Source organism: Eulemur rufifrons, chromosome 11 (assembly GCF_041146395.1).
Source record: "Eulemur rufifrons isolate Redbay chromosome 11, OSU_ERuf_1, whole genome shotgun sequence".
Lineage (NCBI taxonomy): Eukaryota > Metazoa > Chordata > Mammalia > Primates > Lemuridae > Eulemur > Eulemur rufifrons.
The window spans coordinates 8912398-8929726 of NC_090993.1; the positions used below are offsets into that span (position 1 = coordinate 8912398).

The 17329-nt window shown below is 36.2% G+C and overlaps 1 protein-coding gene across 1 annotated transcript in view; it reads right to left on the reverse strand.

The window, feature by feature from the left end:
* TARBP1 (TAR (HIV-1) RNA binding protein 1) overlaps positions 1–17329 on the reverse strand; it is a 63646-nt gene that overhangs the window by 36186 nt on the left and 10131 nt on the right. The window contains exons 5-12 of the mRNA XM_069484696.1: positions 16984–17036; positions 15231–15328; positions 12625–12760; positions 11937–12033; positions 10651–10740; positions 4798–4936; positions 2882–2981; positions 1531–1703 (exon numbers count right to left, since the gene is read on the reverse strand). Of these exons, the coding sequence (XP_069340797.1) occupies positions 1531–1703; positions 2882–2981; positions 4798–4936; positions 10651–10740; positions 11937–12033; positions 12625–12760; positions 15231–15328; positions 16984–17036 (886 nt within the window). The remainder of the gene's footprint in view (positions 1–1530; positions 1704–2881; positions 2982–4797; positions 4937–10650; positions 10741–11936; positions 12034–12624; positions 12761–15230; positions 15329–16983; positions 17037–17329) is intronic.

Genomic DNA, 17329 nt, shown 5'->3' on the forward strand with positions numbered 1-17329 from the left:
GACTGCAATAGCTTTTTGACCAATTTTGGCACCACTTCTTTTGGGATTCGGTTTACTCCTGTCAGTTATACGAGGCATAGAATAGAAATCAAAACCATAAACACCATCCTGGTTGAACTTTCGCCGGGTTTGCATGTTGTTGTGTCGGGGTGTTGAATTGAGAGGTGTGGCGGTGACTGGAGGGTGTGTCCTGGGAGTGAAACGGGCTGTCCTGTGTTGCCTAGGGCTGTCCTGTGTTGCCTAGGGCTGTCCTATGTTGCCTAGGGCTGTCCTGTGTTGCCGTGGTTAAGAGGAACCGCCGTGGCGGGCAATGGTACTGGAAGCACCGGCAGCGGCTGCTTTTCTTGGTGCCACTCTGTTCCTGTTCCCCAAGGCCTAACTTTCCCTTGAAAATCTCAAATTAAATTTATTTTAATCTAATGGGCTTGACTGCATCTGAGGAAAGGATATATTCCTTTATGCTAGTAATATAAGTTCGAGATGTAAGGAGGTGAGTACATACAGGGTAAAGAAAAGGCAGAGAGAGAGTAGTGTGGGATATAGGAGAGAGGACTGTTCTGTCCTCCCACATTCATTGGTTATAGTTTTTAATTTTTTAGTAAAAGATTTTACTTTCCATTGATTTGCTGGTGGCTTCACACATTCCTTTGTTCGTATCAAATACTACAACGTTTCAAAGGCACATGTCACACAGTCCTCCACTAAGCACTGAGCATGCTAATAAGACGTGTCAAATGAATTCAAATGTACGCCCTTCAGGAGTTGAAAATCTTATAAAAAGTTACTGTTATGTTCATGGCATTTGGTTCTACTACTACCATTAAAAATATCAGGATATTTCATAGGCATATATTAAAATCTAGCCTTATCAACATTATTCTCAGGTTTAACCTAATACCCATGCTTCTCTAGAATGTTTACATAGCAAATTTCTACGACCGAAAGTGAAATTGGTCAGAAAGGATTGGGAATTAAGGTTCACCCATCAATATTCTCATCTCTGATACCTATGGTTTTCAATTTCTATTTTATATCTTAGTTAAGGAGAGAAGAGCGAGCTCAATGCTTCTCTCTACTACCACTATACTTTCTGTATGAAGTATTTTCTACTTAAAAGGTAGCTCAGAGATTAGCATATTTCAAAATAATTATAAAATTATTGCCATTCTCAGGCCTTACTTAGCATAGTGGCAATTAGAAATGAATTCTGCTTAAACATATATGAAATAGTGATCATTTTCAATGGTCTGGACATCAATGAGCAAGCATAAATTTAAAAAAAAAAAAAAAAGGTAAATGAAACAGTATTCTAACATCAACAACCACCAATGCATGTAAACCACTAGAATGTCAAATCCGAGAGGGCAGAGTTGCTCCTTCACCACCATATCCCTGGCACCACCAGGAGACAATCCACAAATATTTCCTAAATAAAGTTTTCTTTTTACTTTAAAAGGCCAGGAATTTCTTCTCATTCTAAATACCAACAACATGCCAAGCAAGACACCAACAGAAACTACTTATCCTCACCATCCTGGGTGCTGGCACCTTTCACCATGGAAGTGTGCAACAACTTCAACAGCAGCTGGAGGCATCTGTCGGTTTTCAGCAAGGACATGTAGGCATTTGTGCCAAACTTCATCAGGGCGTCCAGAAGAGGATCTAAGAATATCCTCAGTATATTCTCTGTTCTCCGTTTTTCACTGGATATTAAAAGACATGCCCAAATCAACCATTTCAAAAGCATAAAGAAATTATTTCCCATCTATAATCCGGGGGAACCGGTTAGCTAATGAATTCAATTAGACAAAGTTATTCTTACGGACGACAGAAATCACCAGCACCTATAGGGACTGATCTGGTCTGTGCTTTCTCGAGCGTAGCAATTCACTAGAGAAGAAAGCACAAGGAGAATTGCTGCTCTCAACTCTACGCACCAGTAGGAAGGAAATCCTATACCCAATTTATTTGTAAATTAAATTGCTGAGACCCTGCTTCTATAATAAAACAAACAAACAAACAAAACATAAGTTAATAAACAAAATAAGACACGTTTAAAAAAATACAAAAACCCTAAAGATTTATGAAAAACTGTTATAACCAACTTTAGTACTAAAAGTTTGTCTAGAAAAGAGATTTGATGTAAATCAAATTAACTACATGTCATGCAGATATCCTACCTAATCTACCTAATGAAGCTGCTTACTGCAGTAATTATAACCTTGTGAGAATGGATCTGCTCATACTCCCCCAAATATAAATGAGATTCTTTTATCTTCATTACCGTTTTTTAAAAATTACTTACTTTACAAAGGGGTAAAAGCCAGGAAATTTCTTTACCTAATCTTATGCTAGAATCTTACAACCCATTCTTCTAATACTCTGACATAAAACCAGGCATTACTTTTTATTGTTATATATCATTTACTTGTATAAAACACTTAAATTCATTTTCCAAAGGAAAACAATGTCTAATGATAGAAATTTCAACTGTATCTGCAAGCCTGAAAATACTGTGTTTACTGTTTTAGTCCGATTTAACCAGTGCCCTTAAGAAAAAGAATAAGGAACCAGCCACCATTTGAAGACTGCCCTTATGAGCTTATAAAGCCAGCGATTATTGCATATAGTTTTTTTAACTTCTAATTTAACATTAAATTGTTAAATTTAATTTAACATTTATCAATCCAGAAGGACTAATATGCACTTATTCTTCTTTATTGCTAATTTTAAACATTTGATATATTGCCAATGTTTTCGTTCTCTCTTTTAATACCGGTGATCAACTCTACACCAATCATTAAAAGTCTGAATAACACATCACAAATCTGATCAGCCTTTTTTGAAAATAAGCTTTCTTTTTAATTATAGAAATAATTACCTATATTGAGTCTTCATTCCTTCCACATCCACAGCCAGCAAGACCATCAGAGCAACAAGCTTGGCTTCAAACCAGTCGGGCACACGGCAGTTTTCTCCTGCTTAAATAATAACAGTTAAGGTTTGCAAACCATTAACAAAATCCTTCAAAGATGATGCTTCAAAAACAAAACAGCTACGTGAGTATGCCTCATTACTATTAAATTATTAGGGAAGTACAGCTGAAATGAAATGTGGTAGAACACCCTAGGTACGGCATGGTGCACTATCTTACATACATACTCAAATACACACAAAAACAAGTCTTCGTGTGCCTGCCATATGCCATGCACTCACCTGGATGCTACGGACACAACAGCTCCTGTGCTCATGGAGTTTACAGGACAGGAGAAAAGCATTAATCAAAACATAAACAAGTAAACATAAAATTTTGACTGCAGTGAGGGCTACAAAGAATAGGTACGTTGCTATTAGGGCACACACCAGGAACACGTGCCCTCGTCTGGGGAGTAAGAGAACGTTTTCCTAAAGAAATGACAATGGTGCTGAGTGGAACACCTGAGAAGGAAAGAGATCGATGAGGGCAGACAAGAACTTTCCAGATAGAAGGAAGAGCACATCCGACGTCCTCTGGCAGGAGGGGGCTTGTCACATCCCAGGAAATGGAAGGACTCCCCTGTGTACACTGAGAGGGAGCCCAAAAACCGAAGTGGCATAAACAAATAGGGGAGAGACCAGGAAACTCTGCAGGCCATCGAGAGGATTTCTGTCCCTGTTCTAAAGGTAACAGGGAGCTATCGAAGGCTAACGGGAATATATATAAAGAAGGGAGCAGAAATTTTTAAGACAGAAATTTGTATTTTGAAAAGATTTCTCTAGGTGCAGTGTGAAAAAGAGATTGTAGGAGAAGCAGGAGTAGATGCAAGGTAATCAGGTGAGAGGCAATTTCGGCATTTCAGCTGAGACAGGAGCATTCTCTAAAATGTAACCACAAGTGGGCAGAATGGATAAAGACACAAAGGCCATGGCGTCCCATACCTGTGTCTGACCCCAGCCTATGTTTATTATTTTAGTAGGGACTAAATTTATTTACTTTTTCAGGCTAACAAAATAATCTTCCAAGTAACAGCACAGGAAATTTATCAGACAATAGATAGAATAAAACAAAAAAGAGAAATGTTCCAGAAGGATAAAACTCAAGTATTTTGGAAGGATAATTATATGATCACCTAAGATCTATTCCACGATCAGAGAGATTAGTAAATGAAAATGACTTGGCCTGAGATAAAGCAAGGAAACCTTAACACGTGTTAAATACAAAGATGCAATTTTCCCAAATTATCACTAATGACTTTAATGAAGAGGGAGCATTAGAAATATAAAAAGAATCCTAAGAGTTTTCCTGCATGCTGTCTTGTACATTTCCTCAAAGAAGCGATCTCTGGTGAACAGAAAAAACTAATGAAACTATCCTTTTAAACATAGATTTGTTCTTTAAAATTGTTTCTCATAATCAATTCGTACTACGAAAACAAACATGCGAAAAAGATGAACCTATCTACCTACACATACTTCCACTGCAGAGGCTGCAAAAACACATCTGCAGTGTCCGGCTCATAAGGACTCGGTAACTGTAGAATAAATAAATTTATCTGAGTGCAATTCTTACTCAGGCAACTTATTAGCTTCTGTAAACACATAAGTAGTTTTGAAACCTCAAGTCTTAGAACAGATAAGGTCCAAGTTAGGACACAGTATTTTTACATGGTTATTCACATCATTTGACTAAAACACAAGTTTGGCATCAGTAAATCCTCACACATTTGGTTAAGCCTAAATCTCGATCTGAAAAATTAGTTAAAAATCCTTTGAAAATATTTTGGTTATATCAAACCATAAAAATGGTTTTAGACTTACTTTCCCAAGCAGGCGACTTAACGTACTCTTGAACTAGGGTCTTCACATAAGCATTTAAAGATGTCTCATGAAGTCCAACGGGGCTACAAGCCGGGGGTTGCTTAAAACAGCTTTCGTTGGCACCCAGCCAGTCACAGAGCTGAAAAAGAAGACAGTCACTACTTTAAGATCCTAACTGAACAAAGGGTTTCTAATTTCCCTAAGCTAATTTTCTTTTTTCTGCAATGAAATGAATTTAAATCATTGAATATAACAAAGCAAAAACCATTTATTGTCGTGATTGGGTTCCACAGAGACAAAAAAAAAGTGTATATGTGTATATATATGTATGTGTACATATATTTTGTATGAGATATACACACATAACGTGTGTGCGTGTATGTTTTCTATTCTCCCTCAAAGAATTCATAAACTTCATTAATAGGCAAGAATTTCTGAAGTACCTAATATAAAATGCACATTTTGATGAGGTATGCCAAAGAACATCTCTATGAAAAATAACACATTACATAAAGTTATAACCGTAAATTAAAACTCCTTCCACCTTCATATATTAAAAACAAGAACTTTCATTTTTGAGAGAATGTAGAATTTGAAATATAAGTTATAATTAAAGTTCCTACCCTTCTCACAAGTTTATCTTCTACCATATGTGCATAAGAAAATACTGTACACTAATTCAAAACAGAAACTCTCCTAGTTTCTTCCATTACATCTCTTAGAAGATTTGCAAAAATAAGTCACAGAATTTCACCCTTAATCTTTGATCACATGTAATTATGAATTTTTGTTTTAAAAATCTAAATATGTTCTCAATTTCCTTTTTACAATAGCTATCTTAATTAACAAATTCAATAAATGAGCTTAAATCTGAAGAAAATAATTATGAAATTAGTCTTTCTAAAAATATTTTTTCCATCTATTAAGGTCATCCAAGATTACCTCTAAAGAGGCAAAAGAATAAAACATCACTTGACCACAGACAAAACTGATAAATGACTGAATTAATGAATTAGTAGTTACGAAAAGATACCCCATACATACAATGAATGAGTAGTCAATAATGCTAACAGAAGTTCTGTGTAGGTCTTTATCAAGTTAGATAATCTTAAAATATATTCTAACAGTAAGGTCAGCCAATATTTATTCTTTTAACAGTATATACTTTTCTTTACATTCCTCTAAAACTGGCTGGACCTAAGTTTCCTAATTAGTGCTATAAAATATGTGAGGCTTTCCAAACCTTGTATTTCCCTAGGCATGATTCTGTTACACAAAAATTATTTCTGACGAGCAAACTCAAATGCCTATTTGATTCTTTCTTTCCCTCTATCAAATCTGTCACAAAATTCAGAATATTTTCCCTTCAAAGAGTTTTCACATCAGACTTATGGTATGGCATCTACGTAGTCTCTGGTAGGTAAGATTGCTTGATTCTCCTAAAATACAAATCTCAAAAATCTATTTGGACATATCAAGAGAATGAGAAGACAAGCCACAGACTGGGAGAAATAATTGCAAACACATATCTAATAAAGGATTGGTATCCAAAACATACAAAGAACTTTTAAAACTTCTGAGTAAGAAAACATATAACCTGATGAAAAAATGTGCAGACACCTTCCTCAAAGACATAGAGATGGTAAATAGCATATAAAAAGATGCTCAATATCATGTATCACCAGGGAATGGTAAATTAAAACAAGAAGATACCACTACACACCTACTGGAATGGCTAAAATCCAGAATGCTGATAACACCAAAGGCTGACGAGACTGTGGAGCACTCACTCATTGCTACAGAACAACAGTACAGCATTCGTTCAGCAGTTTCTTAAAAAATGAAGACAGTTCAGCAGTTTCTTAAAAAATGAAACCTACTGTTATCATACAATCTAGCAATGACACTCTTTGATATTTATCCAAATGAGTTGAAAAGTCATATCCACACAAAACCTGTACACAGATGTTTACAGCATTAGCCTTGTTTCTAATTAGCCAAAACTTGGAAGGAACCAAGATGTCCTTCAGTAAGTGAATGTGTAAACAACTGTGGTACACCCAGACAACGGGATATTATTCAATGCTAAAAAGAAATAAGGTATCAAACCATGAGAAGACAGGGAGGAAACTTAAATGCATATTACTAAGTGAAGGAAGCCAATCTGAAAAGGCTACATGCTATATGATTCCAACTATATGACATTCTGGAAAAGGCAAAACTATGAAGATAGTAAGAGGAGGAGCGGTTTCCAGGATTTAGGGGGAAAGGGTCAGAATAGGCAGAGCACAGATTTCTGGGCAGTGAAACTATTCTGTTCGATACTGTAATGCACCGTACGTTTGCCAAAGCCCATGGAATGTACAACACAAATAGTGAACCCTAATGTAAACTAAGAACATTAGTTAATAACAACGTATCAACATGGGATCATCAGTTGTAACTAACATACCACACTAACACAAATTGTTAACAACAGGGGAAATTGTAGGGATGGAGGGAGTGGTAAGAGGGTATGTGGGAACTCTGTACTTTTTGCTTAATTTTTCTATAAGCCTAAAACTGCTCCAAAAATAAAGTCTATTAACTAAAACATTATTTAGGCTGAGCTATATGAAAATGCCATTTCTATAGGCTAAAAATGACTGAACAATGATTTACGTGATTCAGCATAAGACATTTACATAATGTGAACACTACATAACAAAAATTATAGGACATAACTAAATCTACACTAAGATTTTATATATTTTATATATATATATGCTTTCATCCTTAAACAAACAAAAAGAATTGAAATTGGGGTTAAGCTATGAAGCCCCGACTGTAAGCTTCCTGGGGACAGCTGATGCTTCCCTTGCTGACCACTGTATTCGCAACCCTTGGCACGGTGCCTAAGTGTGGCAGGTAGGCACTAAGTAGTTCTCAGTAAAGGAAATCAAGACATCAGGAGAAAAGCAAACTAAAGGAAAGTAAAAGAAGGAAACAGGTGAAAGCAGACATAATTACAGAACTGAAAAATTTAGTGGGACAAATAAGGAAATCCAAGAGCTGGCTTCTTAACAACTGGCAAATACCTGGCTACTCAGATGGCGGCAGAGGGTAGGGATGGGACAGTAGTCGTAGAAGACACAGGCTAATATAATCAGAAGCATTTTTACATAAACTTTCTCTTTTAAACCTCACAGCTCACACCAACAACAAAATAAATTCCAGATGGATTAAAGTCCACAATTTAAAACCTACACCTATCAACTGCAATGACTAGGCCTTATTTGGATACTTGAATAAACAAGATTGAATATCTGAAAAAAAAATGCAGAAAACAAAATTTAAGAACACATTTATTGGCCATCTGAAGAAATTTAGGCCGGGCGTGGTGGCTCACGCCTGTAATCCTAGCACCCTGAGAGGCCGAGGTGGGTGGATTGCTTGAGCTCAGGAGTTCGAGACCAGCCTGAGCAAGAGTGAGATCCCGCCTCTACTAAAAAAATATAAAGAAATTAGCTGGACAACTAAAAATAGAAAAAAAAAATTAGTCGGGCATGGTGGCGCATACCTGCAGCCCCAGCTACTTGGGAGGCTGAGGCAGGAGGATGGCTTGAGCCCAGGAGTTGGAGGTTGCAGTGAGGTATGATGATGCCACTGCACTCTAGTCTGGGCAACAGGTCGAGACCCTGTCTCCAAAAAAAAAAGTACAACCACCCAATGGAATACAATGCAAGCAAACAAAAAAGAAATGAAGTCCCTACCTATAGATATAAAAAAAAAAATCACTAGAATATATTTTTAATTAAATTTGAAAGGTGGTAAGCAGCGTCTACATCAAAAGCTACCCTTTGTTTAGGGACAGGGGTGGGACGGGATGAGAGGCAGGGCAGAGTAGAAGAGCAAGATGGAAATGAGACACTTCTGACCAATAGTTTTAATCTTCAAATCGTGTAAATTAGTTACCTATTTAAGTAAGCAGAGCTAAATTAAAAAAAGAAACTAAGAAAAATTATTTGCAACAAATATAACAACTTGAAAATATCCTTTACATAAAAAGAGCACTTACAAATCAAGTAGGAAAAAAACTCAAAATACCTCAAAAGGAAATGGAGGAAAGGACAGAATTCACAAAAGAAATACTACAAAGAAACATGAAAAAATGTTCAAAAACACCAGTGATCAGAGAAATGCAAATAAAAATCACCAAATAACGTGTTTCACCTACCAAAGTGCCAAAGAATTTAGCATGTGGATACACTCGGTATCAATCCAGGGATACATGGATATACACTTTCACACTTTGAAACTTTCACTTTGAAACTTTCACACTTTGAAACTTTCACTTTGAAACACACTTTGAAACTTTCACACTTTGAAACCTATCTCAATCTATAGGAAGAACCTTAAAAATACTGAAATCCAGCCACTGCAGTTCTACGAATTTATACTAAAATAAAGGGATAAATAAAAACATATATAGGACTATGTTCCTCCCATTGTTATTTATAAAAGCAAAAACTCTGAAACAAAGTCCAAAACAAAACGAACTGATTAAATAAATTCTAAAATATTTACTCAACTGAATTTTTACTATCACATCTTGATGAATAACTTAGCAACATGCTAAAATACCTGAATGTGTGAAAACAAAAAACAGAATTCAAGAAGTATAATCTTTATTTTCTTTAGAAAGATCTTATGTATCACTATACCATTTTAAATACACATATACATACCTATAATGAGAAAGCAAGAGAATACATATATTCATAGGGAAAAAAATTAACAACTAATGGTGGGCATTACAGGTGATTTTATATAATTCTATATTTTTCAAATCCCACATATTAGATGCATTACAATCATGAAAATAAAATGAAACTATTTTTTAAAGGCCCTAATAATTTGCCCCTCCTTCATTTACTCTGCATTAACTTACTAAGCCCTCATTATTTTAACAGTGGAATTATGACACACTCTAAGCTGATTTCTCTTGCTTCTATGTATACATAGTCAGAACTGCCTTCTGAAAGAAGGAATTCCTCGTCTCACTGATCCCCTAGCACTAGAGAAATTAAAAAATATATATACACATATATACAGTTCCTGTCTATATATAAACGTGTACATATATACACACACACATATATATAAAAATAACCTAGACAGGACAGAGATCACTACTAGACCCTCAACCAAGTATGTCATGAATAAGGGCTGAAGTCAGTAGTGGGAATTAAGTCCCATGGTTTAATTCACGGGAAGAGTCCTGCTGAGAAGAGCGGCTTAGTCAGAGGGCAGAGGCCTGCGGGCCAGGGACAGAGCAGCAACGAGATGTCATCACAACGGAAGAAGCTCCATGTGAGAGGAGGGTCTCAGCTACAGCAAGGAGGCAATGGAGAAGAAGAAAGATGTTTAAGAGACATCAGGGTTTCATGACGAATTAGATGCATAAAGTCAAGAACTGAGAATTACTGAAATGTCAGGCTTGGGTGACTGAGAAGAGCAAAGGGCCATTAAGTGACAGAAGAAAGAGAAAGAGGAAGTTTGTGTTACTGTTTTTGAGTCTAGCATCCTCATTATTCCTAACACATCTCATCCAGAACTGAGATCTGCCCACTAGCACTGTATTTCCTCCTAAAGAGGTTTATCTCTACTGCAAACATTTCTCCCTCTGCCACCTCTCCGTGAGAATCTTAGCAGCATTAGTTAAGTCCACTCAAAGCAAATATACAATATTTCAAAATCTCTACTGATAGATAACAAAGCAATCGTATCTTACATACACGGCTAGTATAGAATTCTATTAGAAAACAAATTTTTTATGGTTTTCAAAGACCTTATTAAAACTTCCAATCTCACCTCTGTCCACAGTGAAGTTCCTCGTCCTAAGGATTCCTCTTGTCTCAGAGACATGAGAAAAGTTGAGACATCAGAAAGTGACACCTTCTCCTAGGCACAATGGGGGAGTTTTAAAACATTATTCGTTTTAACATTTTTAATTAAAACAAAATCACTGCAGAAGCAACTAAGTATACTACTTATACTATCTATAAAGTAGGTCATTAGCTAAATCAAAACTGTATTTTAAGAAGAAAATATTCAGCTTTTAAAATGAAGATATCAGTTACAATTTTTTATAACATAAAGTGAAAGAGTATTTTAAAAATCTGTTTTCCTTAAAATTGAGGTTACTATGTTAGAGAAAAGACGGTCACAATACTAAGGGAAAAAAATACCATTCTATAAGAAGAAATTACTTTTTCAATCAAAGAGTGATTTTTTTCAAAGCCACAAAAATAACCACTTGACTAAAGAAAACCACCAAGGTCTTTTATTCCCTTTAAATGAAAGTATCTTGAATCAAGATCCCTTGCTCTAGGCCAGGGCTCGGCAAAACTACTCACAGCCTAAATTTTTGTGAATAAAGTTTTGTTGGAACACAGCCGTGTCCATTTATTTACAAACTGTCTATGGCTGCTTTCGGCTACAACGGAAGAGTTCAGAAGTTGCAACAGAGACCATACACACAACCACCAGCAAAGCCTAAAAACTATTCACCATCTGGCACTTCACAAAAAAGTTTGTTGACCCCTGCTCTAAGCAAAAGTAATTACCGGGGCTTTGTAAAAAGCAGAGAATAAAGATAGCATACATTCCTTGGATGTCAATATGCTAGAAGATGAGAAGGAAAAGTACAGAAGAAAACTAGGCACACGCTCCCAGAGTCCTCGCCCAGAGGGTCACCCAAGATGTGCTCAGTTCCCCCGGCAACGAGCTGCGCCATCACAGTGACATGTTGTCTACCAGGCAAGCTCACTGGCGACTCAGTGCCCAGAGCGGTTTTATGGGGACCCGGTTATGGAGACACCCTTTGCCTCCACACACACTGAAATTCCAGACTCCCAGAAGGAAAGCAAGTGTTCCGCAAAACACACTGTTTGTACACACTCTGGGCACAGTGTGCCCCTCCCATCAATTAGGATAGCATAAATCCTCCCCAAACCCAAGCTCCCAGATGCCAGCCAGGGGCAATCTTATAAAAGCAGGCCTTTCCAATGGTGGTGTCACAGGCCTGCTATGTTAACTCATTTTTGCACGCCCACCCAGACAGACTCGTGAATGCAAGTACGAAACGATCAGCTTACCACATCCAGCAAATTCATAGCTGTTTGAAGAAGATAGCACTGAGCGGCCCCTCTCAGGAGAATCTGATGCGTGATCATTGTGCAGTGAATAACATCCCTGACGTCAAAACACAAAAAAATGCGTTTCCACGTGCCCAGAGACAATTCTGATAATCTGTAATCACTGACAAGCTGATTTAGAACATCTACAATTTCCAATGCAGAAAGTCACCGGCAGGAGAATTTCAAAGCTACTATTTTCCATCACGGCCTCAAGTAGAGCTCAATTTTAATATGCCATAAATCTCTTTTTAAAATAAGCATATAAATGAAGATGCTTTTAAGGTAAAAATTTTATATTTTTTGAAATCATTTCTAATTAATATTACTGTTTGATGTTTTATCCTTAGTTTTCTACTTATCAAGGTAATAAAAAAGCCTACTGGCCTTATTTAGTGGTCAAAATCCAGTAGCATATATTTTGGTCCATATTTAAATCAGTAATTCATAAAACAAAATTAGTTCAATTATATGAATAACAGATTTTTAAAATTTATTTTTTCTTATATAAAATTAAGAGCTCAAATATTCCAATGCCGATATTAACTAAACCACTCACTGTAGATTAAACCACGTATTGTAGAAAAACTATACTGATGGAAAGTCATGGAAAATAACCAGACATGAACATATATACAGGGCAAATTACCTGAGAGCAAGAAGCCCTTCTATACCCAGGACCTTTGATCTTGGGACATTTGCCAAAGCCTTTGATAAAAACAAAATGGGAACAGCACACCAATGTCTACTGGTCATCTTCTGAATAAACTTTAATAGGAAACTACCTGAAAGAAAAAGTTTCAAAATATCATCGTTGCCGATAAGCACATGAAAAGATGCTCAACATCGTTAGTCATTAGGGAAACACAAATCAAAAACCATAATGAGATACTACCCCATGCCCACTAGAGTGGCTCTAAGCAAAGGACAATCAGCAATGTTGGGAAGGATGCAGAGAAACTGGAACCCTCATACACTGCCAGTGGGATTGTAAAATGGTACAGCTACCATGGAAAACAATAAGGCAATTCCTCAAAAAATTAAACATATGACCCAAAAATTCCACTGCCAGGTATATGCCCAAGAGAATCAAAAGCATGTGTTCAAAAATCTGTACATGAATATTCACAGCAACATTGTTCATAATAGTCAAAAGTGAAAACAATCCGAATGCCTATCAACTGATGAATGGATAAAGTGTGGAATATCTATGCTGTGGAGTATTATTCAGTCACAAAAAGGAATGAAATACTGATACATGCTACAACATGCATGAACCTTGAAAATACAATGCCAAGTGAAAAGAAGCCAGACATAAAAGGCCACATACTGTATGATTCCATTTATGTGAAATGTTTAGAATATGCAAATCTAAAAAGACAGAAAGTAGATTAGCGGCTGCCAGGGGCTGGGGAGAGAGGAGAATAAGAAGTGGCTACTAATGGGCATGGGGTTTCCTTTCGGGGGTGATGAAAATATTACGGAATTGGATAGTGTGATGGTTGTACAACTTTTTGAATATACTAAACACCACTGAATCAAACAGTTTAAAAGGGTGAATTTTACAGTATGTGAATTATATCTCAATAAAGCTGTCATAAAGAAAAAAAAATCAATGTTATTTTAATTTCATTCCTACTAAGTATTCTACTGTATTGCAGATTCTGGTAACCATGATGCTACCTTAAAAAAAAATGTTAAAGTAAAAGATAAATTTTTTTACAGTTAGAAGCCATTCTTCTGTTTGAGATGTTAAGGGAAAACAAGATAGGAAGTATTGATAGTAACTAGCTTTTAGTATCTGCAAATAATAATATTAGATCTTTCCCATAAGCTGTTTCTTGACTAGCCTAGATCTAATCACAATCATTTATGTTTCCATTTTGACATACAAAGGGATGGTGTTTCATTCTGCCTTCTCTGCTAACGAGTGACGTGTTAAGAACCTGCAGTTTACAGTCAGTGGACATGTCTGTCTTCTCAGATCATCACTGCAGAATGACTTTTAAGAAATCCTCAGAAGCTCCTAAAAGGATATCGTATGTGTTTTACATCTTCCAAAGTTCCTGGCACAAAACTAGAGATACAAAAGATATTCACTGGAAATCGGTGACTGAAAAAAATTACTAAGAACTGTGAATAAATATCTGAACTGCTCTCTCTCTCTTCTGTTTGCACTAATTAAGTTCAATAAATCCCGTCTTTTCCCTAACACCTCACTCGTGACACAAGGAAGATGGCCATGGCTAAGCTGCCGTTTCCCATTCCTTCCACACGTTTACCAGTGTCTGTGGCATGCCCGGCCCTGAGCCACAAACACCAGGCACTCAAATTTTAAGAAGTGCTGACCACGTTACTTCACTCACGTGTGCCACCAACACGGGAGGCACCAATGTGGGTGACAAATTAATCACCAAGGGCTGCAGCCCAGAAGCTTGAACTTCTGAATTCTAGCAAACTGAAGAATGGCTCTAACAGTTAAACTATCTTCTCTACAAACTAATTTTGTGTACAAAAAGTAATTAAACAATTTTCTATAAAGTCATGATATACAGACTGTATTTTCCCTAACTTTTGAATAGATATTACCATTGGTCATCTTGTCATCCTGTTTGCAGATTAAAATAAAAAAATACATATTTCATACCTACAGTCACTTTAAAAATCAAAGGTGGGAGTGAAACAAAGGTGTTACAAAGCAGAGTAAGTCCTGCTGCTCAGCAAACAAAAATCACACTGCTTTTGTGCTTTGCTCACCAACTTACCTCATCAGTAAGAAAAATAAATCCCCATCCTCATGATGTGACATAGTTCTAGGATACAGGGTTTTACATAAAACGAATGTATTTTTCTTTCTTATCTTTCTAAGTCAGCATCTATAAGGCATAACTTGCCATAATGGATGTTCTGTTTACTACTGTTTCCGAAAAGCAGGTTTGTTCTTTCTTCAATATATTTTACTAATTCTTAAAACTGAATTGTAGACAACTAGAAAAAATAGCTAAACTGCAGCACGCGTTCTCCAATTGCTTACATGGTACTCACACCAGTACTGGCAACATTACACACAATGGCAAAAGTGTGTACTCACAATCTTCCAGGGTATGCATTCTGACAACATGTGCATATCCTGGAAAAAACTATTTTGGAACTACTGATGATAATAGTCATACGATGGTGCTTGTAACCAATATGCTAATAATAAAAAAATTATAAGCTAATAAACTTTTTTAAAAACTCTTTACTGACACATACTCTTTATTTCTTCTGGAAGAAGAGAAATATAAGTGACTAAAAACTTCTGTAATTTCAATCCCAATGGAGAACCACTTCCTATCAGCTGGCCTGGGGACCTATAGACAAAGAGGGGGGGAAAAACAAATATTTAAGATCTACTTACAAGTAAATATACTGAAACTAGTCTAAATGGACCATGGCCCAAAGGTGTTTTTCAACAATAAATCAGACAATCTTTTTCTGAACCTGCGTTCTATTTTTCAGTAAAAGTCTGAGAATCTTTCTGATTACAGAAACATCAGGAACTTCTAAGAAAATGGACCTGAGTTAATAACCTACTCTACTTAGTACACTTTCCCTTACATGTATGTGAATCTTGTTAAACAGGATCATAAAAAATAATAGCCTAAAATGATCATTTAAAATATTTTAATGTTTCCAACACGTATTCCAATGACTTTAAATCTTTAGGTCTAAAATAAAAGAAATAACATCCATAGTAAAGACATATATTAGCAATCAATTACTTTTGCAAGAGCATTTAATTGTTAACATCCGCTAAAGACATATATTTTCTGCTAGATACTTCAGCCAGGAACATTATCTGTTAATTGAACACATTAGAGTGCTAGAAAACTGAAGGCATTTCAGAACAAATGTGTTTGTCAACTCTCTTAGAAAGCACCAAGATTTTTCATTGGTTTTACTGCTCTCCAGCTGTCTAACTGCTTCAGAAAACTATTCCAGAATAATGAGTTATTTGAAAACTAAAAATAATTGGCAAATCAAGCATTGCAAAGCTCTTTCGATATTTATTAAACAGTACTAAATATTAACATAACCTGGCACAGACTAATTAAAAATTTTTAAAGAAACTGGCAGGGAGGGATTTTTCCTGCTTAGAGGCATACCAAACAGAAGACTTACAACTATAAATTGAGTTCATATTGCTACAGAAAGACGACAAACATAATTGCAAAAGGGAAATTTTTGAAGATGTAATTTAAAAGTACAGGTAATGTTCAAAAAAAATGAGGCTAAGGCACAATCCTGACAAACTCTTCTGTTAACCTTTTGAAGAAGTAAAGGTGACAAATAAGTAAAATGACAGCCACTGTCAGATACTGAAAGGAAAAAGGTTAGAATGAACCTTGCAGTATTGGACTGAAATGGGAAGTATCGATGTGAATTCATGGTTAGGTGGGTGGATGGACAGAAGGACAGAGAGACACTGAAACAAACAGGTAAGTCTGGTCAGCTGACAGAGCTAAGAAAGCAAAGATACACACACACACACACACACACACACGCAGCAGGAGAGACCACAATTAAGCCAATGTGGTAAAACATTAACATTTGGGGAATACGGATGAAAAGTAAATGGGAAATCTTTGTATTATTCTCATACTTTTTCTGTAAGTCTAAAACTAAGTCAAAAGAAAAAGGAAAAAAGTTTACAGCGTTCACATTAGCCAAAGTCATTTCAATTTCCAAGAGGGCAGAAAGCAGTAGGGGTGAGAAAGTGAGCTATAAAAGACACAGAACCCAAGAATGGAGGAGCTCACGGCAGGAGAAGAACGCCTGATACAAATAACAGAAGGCAAGAAGAACTGTTAAGTATAGAGGGGCCAAATGACAAGAAAAAGCTGACTGTTAGGCAACATATTATGTACCAAACACATTAAACAATCTGGTCATGTCTCATAATGTCAAACTTATGTATCAAATACCCAGTACTGCATTAGTGCTAAATAACATAGTGTTTGTTTACCTGCTATACAGAGAGCACTCTGAAAGTGCATCCATTAATGGTCCAGTAATAAACTAAAAAAAAAAAGAGAGAGAGACACACAATTAAGTTGTAACCGCAATTTTTAAAAGTCCACTTGCCCTGACTGTACATCCTACCAAGCTGGCAGAAGAGCTGCTAGAAGCAAAGCTGATCTCCCTACACTGGAGGTTAATTCAGCGATGGTCTTATAGGGTAACCTTAATTCCACCAGAACAAAATAAGTACAGAATTCTCCCACCTGATAAAAACTTATGACATATTAAGAGAGTTCATATGTTGGATCAAGAAAGAAAAGAGGAACCAAAGAAGAAACTACATGCTGGAA